At 46.2% G+C, this 13,329-nt stretch overlaps 1 protein-coding gene across 1 annotated transcript in view; it reads left to right on the top strand.

Annotated features, from left to right (window-relative positions):
• ITIH5 (inter-alpha-trypsin inhibitor heavy chain 5) overlaps positions 1 to 5,830 on the top strand; it is a 61,101-nt gene extending 55,271 nt beyond the window's left edge. Inside the window, exons 15-16 of the mRNA XM_044428368.1 lie at positions 901 to 1,278; positions 4,686 to 5,830. Coding sequence (XP_044284303.1) covers positions 901 to 1,278; positions 4,686 to 4,987 — 680 coding nt within the window. The 3' untranslated portion in view covers positions 4,988 to 5,830. The remainder of the gene's footprint in view (positions 1 to 900; positions 1,279 to 4,685) is intronic.
• Positions 5,831 to 13,329: the final 7,499 nt, after the last annotated feature.

The following is a 13,329-nucleotide window of genomic DNA, read 5'->3' on the forward strand; positions in this document are numbered from 1 at the left end:
TGGTCCCTGGTAGCCTCCAGGAGGCAGGAGCACAGAGCTCAGCAGAAGCTCAGCTGGCCAGATGAAGCCCTGGGCCTACAGGTTCCCACCCTTGCTTTAAGCATTACCGAGATGTGAAATACTTGGAGCAGTTAAAGTGCTACTCGAAATGGGAAGTGTTCAGTGCATTGCCATTGCGTGGTCCTTACAATGACTCTGTTAGGGAGGTCAGTAATTCTGTTTTGCAAATGCGAAGGAGAAAAAGAGATAGAATTTGAATGAGGCACCTTGCTGGCTGTACAGTCTACAAAAGCATGAAATAAAATAAAATAAATAAAAGTAAAGTAAATGCCCCAAAACTCCCAAACTGAATAAATAAAAGCAGTTGGAGAGAGCTTCAGTATCCAGTCCATTAAAATGACCCACCAGTTCCTACATAAGAGGCTGTTCCGAATTCTTCACTTCTCAATTGCAAGACTTTCCAAATAGTTTATCTGTTTATCGTGGATAAAGTCAGAAAATATGCTTCTTGCACTTGAAAGCCAACCTTTTCATCTTGTATCCAGGAGCTGAGGTACTGGTAAGAGAGAACTGATGTTAAGTGTATGAGCAGCAAAACAAGATCTTGGAGTTACTGAGCTAGGTCAGCTCAATATATTTACTTCTACAACTCTGATAGTGCTTTCGTAGAGAGATGCATCTTGTGTCCCATCAAATCTAGAGCTTTCTCCAAGCTGACAAATGACGGGGCCTTTCCAGAGCCTTTCTCCATGAGGACTGGCTGCACTCTTTGACTGTCTTTTTTTTTAATGCAGTTCCCAGCCACCAGAGTCATGGAACTCTTGTTAAGAGAACTTCCCCAAAGGTCTTCCCAATTAAGCTTCTGAACCCTGCTCTGTTTCCTCTTCCTTGTCCCTGAAGGTGTGACTGTGAACGGCCAGCTAATAGGTGCCCCTGCCCCACGAAATGGCCACAAGAAACAGAGGACCTACTTCAGAAGCATCACCATCCTCAGTGACAAGCCAGAAAGGGCCTACCTGGAGGTCACCCCTACTAAAATAATTGTGGACAACGGGAAGAGGCTTGTCCTGCCTTGCCACCGCAGCGCTTTGATTGCCAGCAAGGACCTGAAGGTGTCGATCGTTGCCCACTCTAACGTCACTGTGTCCATCGGGGGGACCATCAGTTTTGTCGTCCTCATCCACCACTACAAGAACCCGGCCCCCTACCAGAAGGACCACTTGGGCTTCTACATATCCAACAGCAAAGGCCTTTCCACCAGTTCTCACGGGCTGATAGGTAAGGAGGAGGAGCTTTTGTTTTAAGCTGTGGTCCAGCGACACCTCTAGCAACAGGGAGCTGCAAACTGCAGAGGTCATAACAGCTGGAATCCAGTTGTATGAAACAAGGGACTTCCCTGGGACAGAAATGCCAGTGCCTTCCTGGAGGGAGCCTAGAAGTGGGAAAGGAACACTGGAGCCTTTTTAACTCTCTCCATTTTCCAAAGCTCCCTGGTAGTATTTTGTGGTTAAGTGGTTAAGAACCCAGAATTCAGGAGATCTGGGTTCGAGTCCCTGCTCAACCATGGAGCCCATTGCGTGATGTTGAGCCAGTCACAAACTCTCAGCCCAACCTACCTCACAGGGTTGTTGTTGTGAAGATAAGGATGAGAGCAACAGGAGGAGGAGGATGGAAGCTGCTCTGAGTTCTTTAAAAAAGAAAAAGGTGGGATATAAATCTAATAATAAATACATCTCGAATTGTAGGCACTTGTTTGGACAAGCCCCATAGCCCTGCCCAAAAGGGGAGTCCAAAAGTGTATGTTCCTGTATTGGACCATGTCAACAAAGCCACTCTAGGTGCTTCCATCTCCAGGAGTGAGGCTTTTGCAAAGCAATTGGCTCTTATTTGCACATTCCAGAGCAGGCTGCACCCAAGTATGTTGCATTTCAGGGAGAACAATATGCTGCTGTTGAGAAATAAATGCCCAGCCACTATGGAGAGAGCAAGGGAGCAGGGAGTCTGCGGAAGGTGTCAGAAAACACCGGCAGCCTGGCTAATAAGGTTCTCGCTGCACAGGTCAAGCAGGACCGGTGGCATGTGGGATTGTGGTTGGAAGCCCCTGGACCTGACGAATCCACAGCCTGTCCCCTCCGCATGGCACCAGCCCTTCCCGCCTGCTTTTCCCAGAATCAGGGCTCCAGCCTTGGGAGGAGGAACCATCACGGGAGCGACTTGGGGAAGGGAAGCCCTGCTCAAATTTCCCCCACCAAGGTCCTCCTTCTGTCTCTGGCCTCGGAGTGGGGAGCCCTCGACCTGCTGAAGGGCCACTGGGTTGCGAAGAACAGCCCTCTCTTGCCAGAAAATCCCGGAATTTCAATTTGTGAGGAGGAAATAAAACTCGGGTTCTTGGGAAAGATCGAGCGTTAAGACCATCTGTGGCTTTATAGTTTGGCCCAGGTTCCCGCAGTAGACTCACGATAATGCATTACCGTGCAAGCAGAGGTGAACTCGCTGCAAGGTTTCAATACAACTACAGGGTATTTTATACCCTCCCGGTCACGTACGCAGGTTCAGGGCAATTGATGACAGAATGCAGCCATTACAATAAGATTCTAAGGTCATCCATACAGAGCAGATAAAGGAAGGTCAGCCAATCACACAGTGACAATGAGATTACACTATTTCTAATTGCAGTGTATTGACACTTTAGTTGAGTAACTTGAACCCATCTCCAGGTCTGCTCAGACATGTAAATTCAAGCTGCTGAGAAACTATTCATGGACTCATAAGCTCATCTAGACTCATGGAGCCCTCTGGGCTAGCAAAAGATACTTCCTGGTAAACTGTGAATTGCAACAACGATTATTTAATCATTGTGAAGGTATATAAGGTATATTTGGACTAAATGGCAGGTCTACTGTAGCTTACAGCTAAAGGTGAGAGAAAGGAGCTGGGGAGGAATGCCATTTTAAACAGTGACTTAGCTTGGAAAGCTGGCGCTTTTGAGGAGTACAGGATAGATTCCACAATGCAAAAGCACACAGAGGCAATGTTTTTCTGCCAGGATTTATCCTAATTTTCCCAACACTCTTCATGGCACAAAATGAAGAAATGCATTCTAGGCACCACCTACTTCCTGCACCACCTGGCAGTTTCCTTCATTTAGGCTGCAGTCTTTCTCTGCAGGATGAGCCAGGATCAAAGTGCCGACCTCATGGCCACACGCCTGGTGTTTGGACTTTTTTGGTCTCTTCTCCTACCTCCCACAGTCTGTGTTTTGAGCCAGCTTGCCAGACAAAGAGTTATGGGGAATGCAAAACCTTGTCCATTTCTTGGCTGAGTCCTGCAAAAGCTATGGCTTTTGGAAGAGGAGCGTTTTAAATGGTTGTTGAAAATAGTGTGTCCATTTCCAAGAATGCTGATGGGAGTTCATGACCATCACAGGACAGAGATGCAAAATCTCGGCTCTCAGCATCTGGTGAAAACACTGTCGTATTTAAATACGGTTACATGGGCACGCCCACCATTAATCTTCCAGAGCTTCTTAAATTCCACAGAGTCCTTGGGACTAATTAAACTATGGAATATAAATTGCAAAAATAAATAAACCAACTACATGGCTTAGGTTAATTGTTGCAGTGAAATACAAGTAGCTGGGATGTGCCGAAATGAGAAGATCCACTTGATAAATGTGACACCCGTCTCAGAGAGAGCTCCAAAACAGGTCTATCTTGAGCAGGTTTACTTTGAACTGGGTTCGCCCTTGTTAGTCCCCCCTCCCCAGAAGTTAGGGTCTTATCTGTCCTTGTTCTAGGCTACTGGCCAGTGATGGAAGGAAGGAGGGAGGGAGGAGGAAGGAAGTCATCATACCCATCTACGTGTACTTAACAAACTGAAATATTTATTTTTTAATAAGTTTTATTTGAAATTATAATCCTAAAAAACAAAACAAAAAACTAAAAAACAACATCCATCATCAAAAACATCGGGCCTGCTAGGTCAGCCCCCACACCCTTCTTTTTCCATTTATGATAACTTAAAAACATATTTAAATCTACGTGAAGTCCCGTTTCTCTAGCCAAGAATAAAAAGAGTCCCAAGTTTGATAGAAGTCAGTATCTTCCTTCTCCTTCAATGATAAAGTCAATCTATCCATTTCTGCACAGTCCAGGATCTTTTTTAGAATCAGTTCGCCGGTGTGTAGTACAAACTCAAATATTTAATAATAAAATTAATACTATTATTATTACTGGTGATGGTGGTACATTTCTCTAGTGCTATTTGGGTGGTCCCTAAAACCACCCTATCAAAAGGCAGTTCACTCACCCATCCCCACCCCAGTGCCAATGCAAGATTTTACACCTCCGGGGATCGATCGCTCCATTGTCTTTTCTTAACCTACCCCAACACCTGTTCTCTGGGCCGGCCCTGTCAGGAGGCAGAGTGAGGAATCGACCTGAGATGGCAGGTGCTGAGGACCAAGGGCAGCTGTTGGCGCATCAGGCCCCGCAGCCCTGATTTGCAATATGGCTGCACTCCGGCACAGGAGACCAAGCCATCCCGATACCGGTCCTGAATTGAGATTCAGCAGCAAGATGCTCCAGCCTGCTTCAGTATATGAAGCGGTGGGTGTTGTCTTGTGCCTGGCTTGGCAGCCCGAAGTCTGGAATCCACCTCTAAGTTCTTCATTTCCTCCCACACAGGGCAGTTCTTATACCAAGACGTTAAACTAATTCAAGAAGCTCTTGAACCAAGTCATCCCATTGCGGGGAGCTGGAACCAAACGAAGGGCGTGTTTGTGAGCTCCAGGAATTTCTTAAAGCTGAAAGGACGCATGGTTCCCGTCATGTGGAAGCAGAGGAAGGTCTACAATGGTGAACAGGAGGTGGACTGCTGGTTTGCCAAGAACAACGCTGAGAAACTGATCGATGGTGGCTATAAGAACTACTTGGCCTCTCACCCGTTTGACACAGGGACTAGTTCCTTGATGGAAAACAGACTCTAAAGAGAGGAAATCCTTCTTGCTTTCAGCGCATATGAAATCAGCCATTCTCAAGAGACTCTTGCATGTCGGCAGTTCTCTGTAGTAACGTCAAGGGACCCCCTTTAAAAAAGAAAAGATCCGTTCCATTCACAAGAGAGCTCGCTGGGTTTTGGTTCATTTACTCCAATGAAGACGGGCTAATGGCTTTAAAAGAAACAAGCAGCTTGGGAATAGGGTTCCTACTGCCTGTAAGATAAGAAATTGCAGTGTGGGCTATTCGACTGGATAAGGTGGAGAATGAACTAACTTTTTAAGATTCTTGTTGTCTTTTTGGGTTTGGTGTTGCATTTTATTTGTGTTCTGCATCAGGAGAGAGATGAATGAAGGTTCGCTCTTGGGGAACAAAGAGGCAAAGCAGAGCCAGGGTTAATTTCCTTGGGCAAATCCCGTTGGTTTCAATGGGAGAACTGAAGCAGAAAGTTCAGTGCTGCCTTGTGAAGAATCGCGCTTTTCAATTTGCGAGGAATGAACATTCAGATTCGTGGGGAAGATCAAACGTTTGAACCTCTGCGGCTTTATTGACTGGTGGCCCAGTACCTGCAGTCACTAATGATAATACATTACTGGGTAGAGGCAAACTCAGCTACAAAATCACAGCCCATGTACAGACACTTTTATAACCTGCTAGGCATATACACCAATACAGAGTATTAAGTTTCCAGATAACGTTAGTACAATAGCACCCTGATGTCTTCAGGCATGACATAATGTTCTAAACCGATCCAAAATACTGGTAACAATAATATGGAAAACTTTACTGATTGCTTTATTGATAGGTCAATCTAGTAAATTCTTGACAGTTCAGGTCAGCTGGTGTGTCTGTTTAAATATGCAAATGTGTCTGATGGAGGAACCATTCAGGAAAACTGGTTTGACAACTATACTGTGCAGGCACTTACCTCTGTGGGACTAGAAGCTTAAGTGGGTCCATTCAGGAACAAATGGACACCTTTGTTTCTGCTCTCTGCAGCAAATGGGAACACTGGTATTTCCCCACTGACGCTGTTAGCCTACAGCAGCTTCTCAGTCCAGCTAAGAATTCCACCTTCTTAAAGTGACAGAAGCACTAAACCGTGACCTGGCTTGGAATTCTGCTGCTTTCCGAGAAAGGGGTGCAGGTTTGATTTTATAACACAAAGGGAAATATAAGCAACGTTTTTCTACCAGGATTTATCTGAATTTTCCCAACACTTGAAATCAAAGCTATGGAAGGGCACAGTCCTGTGGCTGGTGACAACTCTGGCTGTCTGTAGAAAAAGGTGTGCTTCCTGCTGGGACCTCAGGAAAGCCTTCTGGGATTGAGCCAGGGTCTGCCTTTGGAAGCCCCTGTTGCTCTCCCAAGCAGTGAAATTCTTTATGCTCTGGTTGAAGCCCCAGAGATGCAGGTCCATCTTCAGGACAGGTGCTGTGGATGCTCTCCAGGGGTCCCCCTCTCCCCCACATCTAGGCTGCCCCTTAGCTTTTCTTTACAGGAAGAGGGGAGACACATAGACACCCGAGAGCTCTCTTCATGCCTTCCTGGGCTCATTTGCTTGGTAGCCACTCTTGGGCATGGGTCGGGGAGGGGGGGCAGTTTGAAACAGCAAGGTTGATCTTTCTGGGTTGTTGCAACTTGAACTGATTATTCTGTGTTCTACAATCTGGCATGAGCAAGACGAGATCTTGGCCTTCCTCTTTGTGGCAGCCTTTGAGGTACTTATGGAGGGATCTCATACCCCCCTCAGTCTTCTCTTCTCAAGGCTGAACATGCCCAGTTCTCTCAGTCTCTCCTCACAGGACAGTGATTCCAAACCCTGGATCATTTTTGTTGCCCTCCGCTGGACCCTTTCTAATTTACCTGCATCTTTCTTAATTCTTGGTGCCCAGAACTGGACGCAGTATTCCAGGTGAGGTCTGACTAGTGAGGAGTATAGAGGAATTACTACTTCTCATGATTTGGAAGTAATACTGTTGATGCATCCCAAGATAGCATTTGCCCTTCGGGCGGCTGCATCGCATTGTTGGCTCACGTTTAGCCTATTGTCCACAATTACTCCAAGATCTTTTTCTTTTTCAGTTCTGTTGAGCCACGTAAAATGGAAGTGACCAGGATCATGAATAGGGGGACACTCATGAATTTCAAAGATGATGTTGCCAACTATTCACTGAGTATTAGGTGCATTGCATTGCTGGCTCATGGTTAGCCTATTGCCCACAAAGTAGGAGCTTGGGAAAGAAACAGAGTTTGCCCAGCATCTTGGGGTGGAATGTAAGGTACATGTGGCCCACGGGAAAGACAGGACAAGTAGGAAAATCTCCCAGGCTCAGCCAAAAATGGCCTCTTCCATTCCAGACCTTGCTGCAAAGTTTTTGCCCTTCCCCCTTAGAACAGCAGCAAAAAGGCCCGTTTGAAGCATGTTTAGACCGGAAGAAATCTGTGGGCCTCCTCTCCTATCTAAGCATGCCTGGGAGTGTACCCTAAAACATCCAGACCCCAACGTTTCCAGTCAGATGCAGAACTGGGTACACAGCGTCTCAGCTGAACCTTGAAGCATCCCATGCAGTGGTACATGCAGTTTCTTGGGAGTCTCAATTCCTTTCATGATTTTGTCAAAAAAGGGGAAAAGTGCTTATCTTTTAGTATATACTTACCGCAACTTTGTAATACAGTAGGGTGGCCGTTTAGCTCATTTTAGAGAGGACAGTCCCCTGTTTTGAAGGTATCCTTCATCAGAGACACAGCCAGGTCCAGTTTAAATGCAAAGAACCCTAAGACAGAAAAGCTGGGACTTGAAGTCACCCATCAACAGGTGTCGGTACCTGGCCAACAGGTTGAACGCGCAGGTATACTTGTCACCAGGTAGGTTATCTTTCTACTTAAATTACAGTACCCATTTCCAGATTGGCATAAATATCTATAGATATTGATCCTCGTGTGCAGATGTTATGCAAATCAGTATCCCTTTTGTCCCTTTGTGGAACACATTTCAGTTTGGGAGACATGTGGATTTTGACTGCATTTTATGTTTGAGTCCATGAGAAGTGACCTGGTTAAATCCATTTTTTAAAAATGGATGGAGCCAATTTTGGATGCATCCCTGTTGTAAGGCAATGTTGTGCTTACTGTTCTGTGTTTCTATTGTTAAATAAAACTGTTCTCCAAGTAGCATGGTTTCAGTGCGGCTAGAAAGCCATGAAAATCCCGACAGAGATGCCTTTAAAATTTAGCAGCCTTTATTTGGCAGATAGCAATAGGGTAGGGGGGAGGAATTTGATTGCTCCAAAAGTCACGGTCTGCTGTATGTTTCCTGCAGCTTGTTGTGCTCATTGAAGTCAAAAATGACACAAACAGCTTGCTCATGTGTAACTACTGGCTTTTGCTGCAGGGGCCTGAATCCAGTGGAGTTTGGGTGGCAACAGCTGGCTCTTGCTACAAACCTATCTGGTCCCTTTGAAATTCCTGCAGCTGAGGAAAGGGTTGCTTTCTGTGATTTGCTTTCAGTACCAGGTTGTGTTTTGGAGCATGGGCCAGGTGGCGAGGCAGGCAGCGGGGAGAGAAGAAAACCGGGCCAGAATAAAGAAGACAGCAGCACGTCAAGAATGGAATAATGTTTGGTTCTTCCTGGGAGGCAACACAAGAAAGCAACGTGAGCCAACCGTGTTGTTGAAGGGAGACAATGGAGCAAGGAAATGCGCCAGCTTCCAGAACTGCTTGACTGCAATTCCCAGCCTAGCCAGCTGGACTGGGCACATTTTTTAAAGCAGGGCAGATTTTTGCTCTAGAGAATGGGGTGATCTTGCAAGAGTTAGAACATTTTCCTTCTCAGCAGCTACTGCCAACCTGGAAATTCCTCACCACGTGGTAATTCAGCTTTTGAAAGGCCTCCATGGGGGGGGGGGGGGGGGTGAATGGTGGGGCCTTTGCTCGGCAGATGAGCTCTAGCTTTGCATGTAGAATGTCCTGGAATTCTCCAGGTAAAGCTGGGAAGGAATCCTGCCTAAAAGCCACTGCCAAGGATGCTGTCCCCATGACCTGACTCAGGTAAGATCGCTTCCTGCAATCCTACCTTTCTACTCCAAATTCATTCTCTTCAGGCTGAGGGACTGAAAACATGATGGTTTCAAGGCTGCAGTGAGCACCTGCATTCCTTGCTTTCTGCAAAACAAGAAAAGAGTGTTGCAATAAAACAACTGGAGACAGAAAAAAAAGAAAGAAAAAACCCAAAGCAAAACACACACAGAGATGGGGGGCTGCAAAAATTGAGCTCCAGCACCATCACGGACTCCACAGGCCAAATGCTTCTCAGAGCAAAAGGGTCTTGATGAGGCAGAAGAAAGCTGTCCAGGAGAAGGGTTGCACCCACAGCCTCTTTCTCCGTGGGCTGAATTCCATTTGGGAGAGGCTACGGGTGGCCACGTTCCAGTGATGAGGGGGACTGAAGGCGAAAGGGGCACGGCCAGAGTCTCATCTGTGGCAAAGGAATGAGGGTGGGACAGACCTGCTTAAGAGAAGCAAGTACAACCAGCTCCCTCCCCACCCCCCACACACGGCTATTTGCTCCAGGAGCTAGAGCTGTGCTGGAATAGAAACAGAGAAACAGAGCAAGTCAGAGGGGGCCTCCCAGGCCATCTAGTCTGACCCCTGGCTCCAGCCGGCTCTGCTCACGACGTGCCCACCATGTGCATGTCCAGCTTGTCCTTGAACACCCGCACCGATGGGGCCTCAACCACCTCCCGTGGGAGCCCATTCCACACCCTCGGGGTCCTAACCACCAGGAAGTGCTTCCTGGCATCCAAACTGAGCCTTGGTTCACCCCGGGAATGGAGTGCTGGTCTGGAAGGACCATTCATCTAGCACAGCTTTTCCAATGTTCTTATGAGTATCCAGCCAACCTACCAGAAGGAAAGCAGTAAGAAGCTGTGCTCACAGGCCTAACCAAGAAGCACACCCACCCAAAACACCCATTGATTCAGTGCCCCATATTCCCTTTGAGGGCGCTGATTAGGCTGTAAAGACATGCCTTTTCAGTCACTGGGTGATTGCCTCATTTAGATGTAATCCAACAGGGGATTTCTCCATTTGGACTACTACATCCCAGGGAAGGCCCAGTTTCTGGTCGCTCTGAGCCAACCCATTTTGAAACATTGATGCTCTAGGTGACGGGACATCTGTGTTTTGCAGGACAACCAAATCCTGTCCTTCTGTTTGTCATGTTGGACTTAGGGCCTCGTATTCCCTAGCAGCTTTGTTGGAACCTTTTAAGGACCTCGCACTGAAGTTCTTGGTTTAGCTACTGAATGGATTTTACACTAATTTCCCTACCATTAAAACCTGCTGCACAGATATCTACATTTTCCATTTCACATTTGTGTACATTTGCGTGATCTGCCTAAGTTTGTTTGCAAACTATGAACCAGGTTTGTATAAATGTCTTTTGCCAGTTATGTTCCGCAGAGTAATCACTGTGTACCTTTTGATTTTGGAGTATTTACTAAATTCTCCAATTTTCAAACAATCCTTTGTATTCTGTATCATTGGATCACCTTTGTTAAGACATATCAAGGTTAAAAGTTCCCCTGATGGGGGCAGATTGGAATACAGATATTTTTGTTCAGAGAATGTTTGGGAACAATACAAACACAGATGCCAGTTCCATGTAGACACTGAACCTGCCTGTTCCTTATTCGGCTATTTTGAGGGTTCACTTGTTTTCCCCTAAAGACTTGTTCATGCAGTTCTACAAATGGAGCTCTCCTAACTGATCTCTCTCTCTCTCTCTCTCTCTCTCTCTCTCTCTCTCTCTCTCTCTCGTGCTTTTCTGGTACAGGTTTTCTATATAAAAGTTGGTTCCAAGAAAGGAGTTTGCAATTAGTGTGTAAGACTCAGTTTCTGTCCAAGTCCTTTCAAGGATGAATAATGCACGAATCTATTTCCAAAGGCCAAGTTTCCACCTAGAAACCTGTGTATGGTGTGCTCCCCCTCCCATGACCCAGGGGCTGCTGCAAGATAGCTTCAGAATTGCTTTAATCCTGGCTCAATGCCCTGAAAGGAAAGAGACACACCTGAGTGATCTGCTGACTTTTTAATTGTACTCACTGGCCTGACTATGCAGGGCAAATCAGAGAAATATTTAGTTAGGCATCATTCTGCCGAATGCCCAATTCTGAAATGTTTGCCCATCCGTGTAATACGCAATCTCCTCTCCCTGTCTTGGAGACAAGATTTAGGCCGCATCCGTCATTTAGCCTGCACAAGCCCACGTTTCTGCAAAGGAAAGCACAATTTATAAATAGCAAGGGGTGGGAACATTTAATGATGTTCTTTCTTGCAGTCGTCTTCCTAGAATTCCTGGTGCTTATAGGAAAATATCGCAGTTAGCCACTCTGTCCAGCTGCATGGGTTAAAGTATGGAGAAAATTAAACTCTCGGTTTAATACCTGTCTATGGTGCACCCAGAACTGGAATGAAAAGGGAGACTGAGGTGTTGGAAAAGGTGCAGGAAAGGGGAAATCTGCTGATGAAGAGGCTGAAGCAACTACAAAAAGATGCGCCATGTGGCTCCAAAGGCACTCTTGTTCCATTCTCATAATAGAAGAATCGGCCGTCTTCCCATGAAGCCGATTGGTGGGCGATTCAGCACAGAGAATAAATCCTTCTTCACGCAGCAGAGTTAAGCAATGGAATTCACTTCTACATGATGCAGTGAAGGCCACTCATCTGGATGGCTTTAAACGGGGGCTGGACAAATGAATGGATGAGGCCTTCAATGGCTACTAGTCCTCATGGTCTGATGCTACCTCCAGGATCGGACGCAATATGCCTGCACACAGCTTCACTCAGGGGACGCTTTCACCTTTTCACTAGGGCCATTTCACCATGTATTTGTGTTTCCTGTGGGCAGCTGTGCAGCCACACGTGAACAGAACACGAGCTTGAATGGATCCAGCTTTGGTCCAGCCTGACTCTGTGTACATTGATGGCCACTCGCCATGCTGGGTAAGCATAATGGGATTGCATCCACCACACATTGAGGGCACCACATTGGGGAAGGCAGAACTGATTCGTCAACTGGGCCCCACCTATCGTAAAAAGATCTATTCATCTAGAGGTACAATCCGAAGCGATGCCCAACCAGTGAATCCTGGGAGCCATAGGATTTTTTTGCTTAAATATGCATAGGATTACCCCCTCAGTTACTGATTTGCAGTTCTTAAATTTGGTCTCCTTCACGAGTTTCATGCTGCATAACAGAGCTGCTGTCTCTGCTTCTTTCCCATGACAGAATCTTATGTAGACAAAGCGAACTAGCTTTGTCAGTGTGGATCCTTATCATTTGTTTGCAGGGAGACTGGTAGTGGCTGTAATGGAGTATCTTGAAAAGAGGCATGGCCGGCTGGAAGGCTGGAATGCTTAACAGGAGCACTCCAGGTCCCATCTGTTTTCCAGAGAGATGGATAGCTTATCTGTGCAAATGTGCTTGTTTGAGCAATATCACCTCCAGGTTAAAAGCAGAAGTCCACTGCCTTCAAACTAGTTTCAGGACCAGTGGCTAGTGGAGAGTGAATTCTAGGCAACGTGGACTGGTTTTTGGACTCTCCCTAAGTATGTTCTGAAATTGGACTCTCTATACTCTGTGGTCCAGTTCATACAACCAAACAGTGTTGCAGAGCGAACTTCCAGAATTTCTGGCAGGCTTCCAGTGTTCCAAGAGCACAGTGGCGCAAGCACAACTCGGCAAGCCCACTATTCCATTTGTTTGTGGAAGATTTAAGTGGGAGCGATAAATAACAGGGGACACCTTCTTAATAGAAAGCAGAGGCTGTTCGTTCATGCAACCCAGGAGGGGGCAACATGCATGCCACAGGACCGCCCCCCCCCCCCAGGTTCCATCATCTACTAGTAAACATTCAAAATTCCAAGGATGTGAAAAACCAAGTGAATAGATACAGCAGCGGGATTCATATGCATACACAAAACAAAGAAAGAACGTGTGCTTTTGAAGTAAAACTTACGAATGTGTGCCTATTTGTTGTCTATGTTCAATTTTATGCCTAGGATTTGATTTTGTTAAATGAGGAATTCAGACCCATGCTCTTGCTTGGACACAGAACATGCAAAGCCAGACACTAACAACCTCACTGAAATAACCCAGCCAATGGGAATGTGTGGATTTCACATATGGAAAGGATTCTCTTGAAACGGTCCAAACCTCTGATCAGGAGAAATCAAAGCTCAGACTAGATTCCTCTCAGCAGGCTAATTAAATCGCAAGGGCAACTCCCAAGCATGTTCAAATATCAAAGACTTTATTGCATGACTTATA

This window comes from Varanus komodoensis, unplaced genomic scaffold (genome assembly GCF_004798865.1).
Source record: "Varanus komodoensis strain SLA01 unplaced genomic scaffold, ASM479886v1 scaffold1, whole genome shotgun sequence".
NCBI classification, from domain to species: Eukaryota; Metazoa; Chordata; class Lepidosauria; order Squamata; family Varanidae; genus Varanus; species Varanus komodoensis.